The 10,101-nt window shown below is 51.6% G+C and overlaps 1 protein-coding gene across 2 annotated transcripts; it reads right to left on the bottom strand.

Moving 5' to 3' along the window:
• Positions 1–75: 75 nt before the first annotated feature.
• Positions 76–6,161, bottom strand: HVCN1 (hydrogen voltage gated channel 1). 2 transcript variants are annotated; one of them, XM_068163418.1, is made up of 6 exons: positions 6,100–6,161; positions 4,185–4,423; positions 3,526–3,630; positions 2,808–3,039; positions 604–716; positions 76–258 (listed from the first exon to the last, which is right to left on the bottom strand). In XM_068163418.1, exons 2-6 carry the CDS (start codon positions 4,386–4,388, stop codon positions 193–195), a joined length of 720 nt encoding a protein of 239 aa, XP_068019519.1. In that variant the 5' UTR covers positions 4,389–4,423; positions 6,100–6,161; the 3' UTR covers positions 76–192. The 2 variants fall into 2 exon arrangements, with proteins under 2 accessions (XP_068019519.1, XP_068019518.1); XM_068163417.1 differs by lacking the exon at positions 6,100–6,161 and having other exon boundaries at positions 4,185–5,618.
• Positions 6,162–10,101: the final 3,940 nt, after the last annotated feature.

Genomic DNA, 10,101 nt, shown 5'->3' with positions numbered 1-10,101 from the left:
GCCTGATTAATTTTCCAGCAAAACTATTTTGCAATCCTAAGATGTTCATCAAAACATGGTCAAATAGTACATGTTTATAGACAACACTATACAACAGAAAGCAAAGAGACAGCAAAACCTTTCAGGTCAGACTGGTGGATTACAAGGCTGCACTCTCCAGGGCAGAATTCCCCACCTCAGGAAACTGACCACCTATTTTTGCTCGCTGCTGAGTCCGTGCTGCTTTAGTATCTTGTTAAGCCTCTCAATTTCTTGCTCCTGTTGGGAGACAAAAGGCAAATCATTCATGTGGCTCTTTCATTTCAGCAGTGAGGATATCTGTGAGAACCTGGGAAACTATTTTAAGGTATCTGACTGCAGTAAAACAGGACAACCTGGCTGCAGTAAGTAGGACAGAGGTAGCTGTCACCCCACTTTGCAACAAGCAGCTGCAGGAAGCAGACAGCCCAGGCCAGACTGTGGTTCCTCAACCCAGTTTAGCCTACAGCTTTCTGGTGAAGAAACCAGGCCGAGAGTGGCAACCTTGCAAAAGGATCCTTGGACAGCTTGTCCTGGGGAGCAGCCAGCAGGTAAACCTTGGTTAAGTTTAAAGTAGTTTCTTACCTTCTCCATGCAGCTGTTTTCCAGTTGTTCCACCTTCATTGCAAGCTTCAGGTTTGCTTGCTTTACCTTGGACACTTGCTGTTCAGAGCGGGTCTTCACCGACAAAATGATTCCTGCAAAACAATGCACAGTGGATTCATTTTACAATGTAAACCACCCACCAGAAGGAGGTCAACAGGGTCTGTACTCAAGATGTTAAACATGTTCCGCTCCAGCTCTGGTTCTGTCAGCTTCAAACCACCCTTCCCAAGTGCTTTTCTTAATGAGGAGGGTTTTAAATTGGCCACCCCAAGGATTCAGCTACTGATACTCTGCTGGGAAGAGGCAGTCTGGTCTCTGAGCCAACTTAATCAGTCAGACTGTCACTCAAATCCTGAATTTGAATTTGCTCCCTCAGCAGAGCCTGGTGGGGATATAACTGGCAGCTTTGTTGTCACAAGCTGATTTCATACAGTTGGGGAACCCTGCTCTAACAGCAGTACACACACATAACAGCCTGGGGCACAGGGCATGTCCAGCCCCAGGGTCAATCACTCCCACCAGTGGAGGAGGAGATGGCACATCATCAGGTCCTTAATGCTTTGGCTTCAGACTGTGTTGCTGCAGTAAAGACATTCAGTTTCTCATTAAGCAGAGGTGTTGCTTCGCTACTGCAACGTTGTTAGGTTATTACACATGAACTCAGCCCCCACAGTAAAGACATTTTGTTTCCCCACCCTTTTCTTAGAGAGAAAAAAATAATAAAGCAAAATGATGGCTTGGTAAGAGCACCAAGAACATCACGTTCTTCCTACCCAACAGAGCTCTGCCCTGGCTGCTGACAGAACAACGTGCAGGAAGGCAGGTACCAGCATGTGCCTGTTTCCAGCACTGCAGGCTTGGGGTTTGGGGGTTCATTTTTCTGAAGACAAAGCAGCAATGCTGCTGATTTGCATTGATAACATCAACTAGTCCCCACCTGCCTGTAACCTAGTCCCTTGCCACCACCAGTGATTGAAGGCAGTGAACCATGCCCAGGCTCAGACACAAAACACCCAGAGATTGGGGCAGATTTTCTTCATCTCCTCTGCTGCTCAAAGTGAGTGGGCATGACCAAAATCTTGGGGGAAAACCAGAAGCCCCCAAGGGTAAAGGGATTAGGTTGTAAATGCACTACTGGTTTTCTGCTGCAAAATGGTTTGTCACGAGCCACTGAGGTTCCTGTGGCTCTCTCAAATCTGGTTTCTGACTTTTCACTCTGAACTGAAACAAGCTGTGAGCTGCTCTCACATCTCCCCTTTGCCCAGCCACTGTCGATCAGACAGAGTCTTCCCATCAAAATGGCAGTGGGGGATGGACATGGCCCCAGCCATCCTTCCTTTTTATTACAACTAGCAAGACTTAGAGCTGCATCAAGTCCAGAGCACCTACCAACAGCACACGCCCAGGCAAAGAATAGCACTTGGGCTGAGGACTCATGCAGGAATTCAGGATAATCACATTGCCACATTTTCTGAATCCCCAAATCCTTTCCCAGAAAACAAAATGTTTCCAGCTACAGTTATTTCAGAAGTGTTTGGATTTACCAACAATTTACAACAGCAGAGCCGTTAAGGTCTGATCTGGGGGCATTTTACATTCCTCTTTTAATGGTAAGCTCTTTGAATCCAAGCAATAAAGATCCCAAGTGGGACTGGGATGCTCCCTGCAGCATCCCTGGCGGCAATGACAGAGTTGCAGCAGAACCCAGAGCAGTAAATCCCTCTCTGCTACAGCAGGAGATGCATGAGGGCAGGGTTTTAACTTGCTCCCCTGGTTAAAGTGTTGCCAGAAGGATCCTACAACACAAACTGAAGATGCGAGCCCTCCCCTTCCAGGTGGGAGGGATGCAAGAACAGACTATGGATTACTTTTCAGGGAATGTGCCCAGTGCTGCCCTGCTAAAGATGAGCATCTCTGCTAGCCCAGGCCAGCTGCTGCGCCCCTATCACCCACATCACACCCGCACAAGCAGCACATGGCCACTGCTCCAAACAGAATTCCAGCTGAATTAAGGCCACGGTGCAGCAGTGTAAACCACACAGGCGAAACTCTGAGTCTGCTGAGAGAGCAAAATCCCAGGGCCTCTCAAGTTGTGTAGAGAAGGGAACAAAGATGTAAGGCCAGATCATTCAGACAAGGTTGGAAAATCCAACCCCTGCTCACGCCCGACCACGCGCCCCCACCGTTGATGATCCTGGCCACCCGCCACAGCCGCAGCAGGATCAGTAGCCCAACAGCTTCGAACTCCTGCTCCCGGAAGATGAGGACAATGTCGAGGATGAATGACACGACGACGACAATCCCATCCAGCACCTCGAACTTGTGGTGGAAGAACTCCCGGCGATAGACGAAGACTTTAAGCCCCACCTCAATCAGGAACATTGTTAAAATGGAGAGGGAGAGGTAGTGGAAAACCTGGGGAGGGTGGAAAAAAACAGTGCAAGGGTAAGGCCAGGAACCCCTCCTGTGCGCACGAGAGCGGGGCAGGCTGGAAAACTTCCACAGCTCCAGGGCATGTCTGATTTGGCTCTAGGAGAAATGCTGGGGACTTTTCTTCTGCTCTAAGAGGCAATCAAAGCTAGCACAGCTGGGCAGCCAGCAGCCTTGGTAAGCCAGACCAGGAGGTACAAAGGCAACCAGAAGAGTGCAGAAGTGCTTCAGCCCTGCTGCAGCCCAAGGAAACATGAAGCTGCTGCACAGACCAGCATGAGCTGAGCCAGGTGGACTGTGCAGGGCTGTCACACAAGTCCTTGCCAGACCTTCATCCATGTGCCTGCGACTGCTGGTTCAGTGAGGCTAAAGATCAAGGTCCTGCTTACCTGGCTGTCCTATCTAGTGGGCTTTGAACACCTAAGAGTGAAATCATGGACACTTTCACTTGGACACTTCCCTATATTTTACCTTTGGGGTGATATGGTATTTGTCTGGATGGATGATTTTCAAGTCCATAAGCAATTCCCCAAGGACCAACAAGGCATCAAGGATGACCAAGCAGACTACCACAACCTGTCAGAGAAGAACCAACATGAAACCCTCTTCCAATGCAGCCTTCACTTAAACATGCCCCAACATTCACATATGGTGTCTAGCTGGACCCTGCCCTGTGTCCCTGATTCAGCTGGTTGCATTTGAGAGAGCTTCCTGCTGCTCTCACCCAAAACTCCCAGTCCTGCAGCCCTAGGTCCAGGGGGTATTCCTGCACAATGCCACCAACACAAAACCACCTGAATAAGCCATTCCCCACCACTTAGCATGGGGGTGTCTTAGGGAGTTTAATCTAGGGGAACACAGGTGCCCATGCTGGCACCATGACAAGAGTGCACCAAGGCTCATCACCACTCAGGAAACACCTGTGCCCGCTGCACAGTGGCTTGTTACTGACAGGACAGCTCAGCTTGTAGATATCAGCTGCTCCCGTGGGCACCATGAGTGTTCACAAGCTTGGTGCTGCTCCCAGTCCATCTTGAACTCCATCCCACATCAGCTCTACTGTCGTAAGTGCCTTTGGTGATCTCTCACCCTCATTCCCCTTTGGCCTGGGTTTGTTTGTTCTACCTTACCTGAAACCTGTGGGAGCTGAAGAGCTTTTTCATCACATCCTGGAAAGAGACACGGCTCCTGGTGGGCTCCAGCTTGATCTCTGAATCTTGCTGCTTTGCCCCATTCTCCCCAGCCTCCTCCTCCTCCTCCCACTTCTGATAGTCGTTGCTCCATTGCACAGGATCATCACCCACCACTGTGAAGTGCTTCAGGTACCTGGACATGGCTCTGGATCAAGCTGGCATCAGCCTGCCAGTGTCTGAGAGACAAGAGCAGAGTGTCACCACCTCCCCACTCAGATCTGACCAAGGATGCTGAACCTCCCTCGATTCACCACAGCAAGCGTGACAGGAGTGTGACACTTGGTTCCGAGGCAGACAGATGGTGTGGACAGGCCCTGCTGACGGGAAATTGCTTAACAGTGGTGCCACTTGCTTTGCATCGCCTCCCACTGTGTGCCACGCAGCCCCCACCACCTCCCCACTGCTGTGTGCACCCTTGTCCTGCTGCTCTGCAGTAAGGAATTTCCTCATGAGGTATTTCCAAACATCTCAGAACAAAGCATCGGTTATAGAAAAAACAACAAACAAAATCCCTTATCTCACATCTCATGATGCCAGAGGCAGCTGCTGATTTCCAATTGGATGGAGCCCTTGTGTTTCTGTTGGAAACTGACTGATGGAGATTCCTAGTCAGAGGCTGGCAGCAGGTGATTTCCGCCCCTTCATTTTTTCTCTCACCCCCTACGTGCTGGGACAAGCTGCTGTTAACATCAGGTCCATGACAGACTCTCTACTGAGCTCCCAGAGCTGCTGTTGTCCCCTGAGGCGGCTACTTTTGTAGCCCAGCTGTCCCCAGGCTAACGAGGACACCTCACCCCCCAGCCACACCACCAAGCTGAAGATCAGCCATAATTCCCTCCATTAACATCAAGGGCCTCTATTATTTCAGCCTTTTGCAGGCCAAATCAACAGGTGATGCCCACCCTTTTGCCTGGCCAGCGACGCTGTCCTCTCCCATCTCCTCCTCCTGCATCCCCTAGAGACAGCCTCACCCTTGGGCATCCCAGCTTCAGCCCATCCCTGAGGGCACCCAGTAAGGGGCACAACCACCCCAATCCCAAGACTGATCCCAGTGGTAGCTTAGCACTGAGAACGGCCACAGGAGAGGCACCGTCTGCACCCGAGAGCTCTGTCCCAGCTCCCTCAGTTCACCCTTCCTCTTTGGACAGTCCGGCAAGGCTGCAGGGCCCACAAACCTTGCAGAAAATCGCTCCTGCTGCCGCCACACAACCACATCCCCACAGCTGCCTTGACCCTCTGTACATCCGGTCCCAGCCAAAGCCGTCCGGGGGGCTGAGACCAAGCTCTTGTCCCGTTGGAGTCGTCGTGGGTCTGCCCGTGCCCAGGGGCTGCTCCCCATCCCGTCGGCTCCCCTAAAATGGAAGTCTCGGGGGTCCCCGGGGGATCTGCTCCCAGCAATAGTGGCTGTTGGGAGACACAGGAGCCACCTCGTCACCCGCTGTCGGGGATGGAAATGGCCTCACGGATGCTGTCACGAAACACCTTCGTTCCCAGACACCGGAGCCCCGCTGGGAGCTGCCCCGGGGTGTCGAGCCCCCCCCTCCTGGCGGAACCATCTCTGGGCTGACTCGGGCAGCGGGGCCTGGAGCCATCACCGCTGGATGGACAAACCAGGACCCAGGCCGCGCTTGGAGCTCCTCAACCTGCCCCCATCCACAAGGCCGGCGGGGAAGATCACGTCTGCTACTCTCTCCTGGAGAGACCCCAGCGGGGCACCGGAGAGGAAGAACGTGGCTGCCCCAGGGTAGACCCCGCGGCGACCGTCCCTCGTCCCGGGCCTGGTACTCGCTGAGCCAAGTCCCGAAAGCACCCTTCTCCCTCCCCCGGCCCCGTTCCCTCTCGCCCCCAGTACCGTGCACGTCCCGGCTGCGCCCGCCGCCGCCCTGCGCTGCCCCGGCCCCGCGGAGCCTCCCCCGGCCCCGCCTCCGCTTCCACAGCCGGGCCCGGCCCCGCCACCCCCGGCCCGGCCCCGCCGGTTCCCTTCCCACCACCTCCGAGAAGGCTGCAACGGGATCCGGAGCCCACGGCCCGGGGTCTCCATGCCCTCGGGGTCCCCACTTTGCTATTTTCCCTTTTAGCAGCCTTTTCCTCCCAGACTCGCTCGGCACGTCCCGGCCGCTCCTGCCGGAACAGCGCACGCCGGATGGAGTTTAAAGTATTTTTTTTCTCTTTGGTTTTTAAACTTTCTTTTGTAACCAGCCTCCCCTTCGCCCAACAACGCGAGCGGACATCCAGCCACGGCGCGAAATGCAATCGTGAGGCTCTGCTGAGCTAGGACGCGGATTAGCCCCACCAAGTAGGTGGAGGTCCAAGGACCAAAGGTATTACAGAAGTGTAAACTCCAGAAAGCAGGCCTGCATTAACCTCCCTCCATTTATAGGCTCATGCTGTATCTGATAAGCTCTTTTTATGTAGGGTTCCCTTCCATCCTTAGAACACAAGCTGGTTTTGGAAGTGGCCGGAGCAAATTTGGCTGCAGAAAGGGTTGGTGACCCATCTCTGCTTGTGCCTCTGCAAGGACAAACCCAAAATACTCCTAGTTCTGCCCCAATGAGGAAACATCTCTCAATATTTATACTTCTAAAGGCATTTGCTATTTTCAGTTTTCTTCTAGAAAGTGTCTAAAACTCCCCAGAACGTGAAAATTTCCTCATGCCTTATCCCAAAGTGCACAGGCCTGTCCCCATCCTCCTGCCCAAGCTGATGAGGAATCACCACAGGCAATGCCCTCCCAGAGCTCTAGAATCCTTCATCATGACCCCCAAACCCTTCACCATCAGCACAAAACACATACTTGCAGAGATAAGCACCCAGGAGCAGCAAAACAGCAAAGGCATAAGCCTGGAGCAGCAGCAGGGAGGAGTTTTATCCTGGAAGTTTCCAGCTAATTCATTTAGGTCCCAGCTGATTCCAGTAAGCACCAGCACAATCAGCTAATGGTGGAAGGCACCAGCTCAGGACTGGGATTTCAGATCTTCTGCTGAGCTCTTAACAGACCTCACCCCATTGTGGTGAGGAGTGGGGTTTTAAGAAGAAAACAGCCAGGTTCTGCTATCCCATGAGCTGAGTCCCCTTTGTACTACAGACCAGTATGGGCTCACCCAGCCCACGAGTGCAGCTGCTGAGAGGAGCTCCCAGGCTGGTCACAAAAGTGAAGCTGCGTTGTTAGAATTTACTCAACAACCAGTGTGTGGGCATAGAGATAGAGCTCATGAATGAGAAACTCCCTGGTGGACTGGCAGGAGAGACCACCAGAACCAGGAAACTCTTGGTGAGGCCCAGGCTGGTGCCTGGGGTGTGATTTAAGGGTGAATCCAGTGTCATAGGACCTGAGCAGGGAAACTCAACTGCCTCACCTTATACCTCCTCCCAGCAGGCTGAACCCCTGGTTTCTGCACCTGTTTTTACAGCAACAGCACTTCTCACAAGCTGAGTCTGGTAACCTCCCTCTGAGCCTCTCTGCTTTTGGATGATGTGGGTCAGGACCATTGGCCTGAGCTGCAGAAGGTGAAGTGCATGGACTCCCCAAAGCACCAGGGCTGAGCTCAGAGCCCAGTGACACCATCAGCACTGTTACTGGTCCCAGGACCACCACTGGCTGCTGTGTCCCTGTCTTGGCACCAGTCTCACACCTAAATTCCAGTGTACGAGGGACTGAGCATCAGTGCTGGTCACCCACTGTCCAAGTACAAGGACAGAAGATGGCCAGTAGAAGGGAGAAGGGATTGGACACCATCTTATAAAGAAAAAGAGCTTTTAAAACTTAAAACACAACTGCCCATGAAAACCAAACATCAGAAAGGTGTTTTCTAAGACTGGAACCCCTGAGGCTCAAGCCCCTCTTTACTGAAGCAGGGAGGGTAGAAAGCCTGACTGCCTTGAATGAGCTCGGCCTTGGAGATTCAGCTGCTGCTGAAGTGTTTGCAAGCCACAACTTTGAACGAGGACTGCTTGAGGTGCTCTGAAAATGTTTTTCTTGATCCAGTTCTCATTCAATAATATTGTTCAGAGGTTAAACCTGGGTCTACAGTAGGTCATCTGCATCATTGACTTGTGTGCCCAAAATTTCTGTACCCTCTCATGGAGGCCTGAGTGCTGCTGGGGATCAGGTCTTACTCTGCAAGAAAAATTGAACTACCACAGCTTCACTTCACTCAGGACCGGAAGCTGCCATAGCACCGACACATCCTAGAGCAAACTGTTCCTGGTTTGATGGCCTGTGCTGGAAAATGGCCTTTTGACAGCTAGATGGCAAACAGTTCATCTCAGAGAAACCCCACGATGGATCCTGCCTCAGATCATCCTGCAGAGTAAGAGTTACTAGACTGGGGCCTGCAGCAATAGGCACAGGACAAGGACTGAAGGAAACTTGGGTTCATTGTGACTCTCCTGCTGCCTTTTGTGGAGATGTCCAGTGAGGATTGGTACCCTTCCTCTACAATCTGCCACTCACGGCCCACAAAGCCAGGGAGGAGGGCCAGGGGAACCCTCAAGGGCTATTCTGTCTATCCCACGTCAACAAGATGCTCATACAAGTATTATGGAAAAACAGTAGGAAATTGTCAGGTGCTGCTCCTCCTCTCCCTCCACTGATCAAATAGGCATGAAATGTGCCTCTGGGCTTTTGATCACAGGCCATGGTGAGGTCAGCAGCTCTTCTGTCTCTGCAGTGGAGCAGGAACCTTTCCACCTCCACCCACAGACCTCCCTCACCCAGCAGCTGGGCAGCCTGAGGTGTGTGAACCACCCCCAGGGAATGCAGCCAAGCAGAAAGCTCAGCCCAGAATAGGCCTAAGTGTCACCAAAGCTGCAGTTGAGAATAAAAACAAGCCCTGGATGAAAAAGGTGTGACGGTGACACGCAGAATGGCTGGTGAGCTAATCATGGCTGTAGAGAGGAGTTCATACTCCTCTAGATACAAGTCAAGTGCAAACTGCTTCCACATGTGCTGTTACTGGATCAATAACAGCCACACAGGTGACTACTTTACAAGGAAGGAGAAAACTTAGAGAGCTATAAAGAAAACCACAAATGTGATTTAGGTGGTGAAAGTAAATTTGAGAAAGCCTTTAACAGGCAATCTCTGAAAGCTCATCCAATGAGCTTATCAGAAGTTACCAAGGGGTGACTTGATTAATTAGCTTTGAAGGAAGGAAGGAAGTTTTCAGAGTAGGAAAATAGCTCTTTGATTTGGCAGAGAAATACATCAGAAACCAAAAAAATCAATAGCCAAGAACTGCCCCAAAGATACATTCTTGTCAGAAAAGCTTGGCTTGCTCTAGAAGTGAAGGGAAACTCACCTGCTGAGCTGGACAGAATAAAAGCCAGTGTTTAACTGAGCTGGGCATTCAGTGACAAGCCCTCTCTTCATAGCCAGGCTCCACCAAGCACCAGAATTTTATCCCTGTGGCTGTTCTAGAGCAGCTCTGCAGGCCCATGGAGCTCACTGTATCTCCCACTCTAGGGGGATACGGCATAGACTTATGAGTATTATGTTCCCAAGTGACATGAAGAGAGGAAAGGGCCTCAAGTTGCAGCAAGGGAGATTGAGGTTGGACAGTAGAAAAAACTTCCCTGAAATGGTTCTCAGACACTGGAACAGGCTTCCCCAGAGACATGGTTGAATTCCCATCCCCATAAGGGTTTAAAAGAGGCAGAGACAGGGTGCTGGGAGACATGGTTTAGCACCAGATGTGGCAAGAGTGAAATAATGGTTGGACTGAATGATCTTAAAAGGTCTTTTCCAACCAAAGCAATTTTGATCCTAAAGCTCCAGCAGTAGATTGGGATCAATGGTCCTGGTTAAAAACATCCCCCTAAGTGCTTGTACCTCAGACAAATCCAAACCAAGAAC

Source organism: Melanerpes formicivorus, unplaced genomic scaffold (assembly GCF_026170545.1).
Source record: "Melanerpes formicivorus ecotype bairdi unplaced genomic scaffold, bMelFor1.0.p_v2 SCAF_72, whole genome shotgun sequence".
Lineage (NCBI taxonomy): Eukaryota > Metazoa > Chordata > Aves > Piciformes > Picidae > Melanerpes > Melanerpes formicivorus.
Note: the sequence above shows the minus strand (reverse complement) of the source record. Positions and strands in the feature narration are given on the sequence as shown.

What these genes read in the sequence shown, in the direction of transcription:
- HVCN1 (XM_068163418.1), bottom strand. Translation starts at nt 4,388, where the DNA reads ATGTCCAGGTACCTGAAGCACTTCACAGTGGTGGGTGATGATCCTGTG. An exon ending in TCAGCTCCCACAGGTTTCAG is followed by an intron (nt 3,631 to 4,184) that starts GTAAGGTAGAAC and finishes CTTCTCTGACAG; the next exon opens with GTTGTGGTAGTCTGCTTGGT. An exon ending in GGTGGCCAGGATCATCAACG is followed by an intron (nt 717 to 2,807) that starts GTGGGGGCGCGT and finishes ATTGTTTTGCAG; the next exon opens with GAATCATTTTGTCGGTGAAG.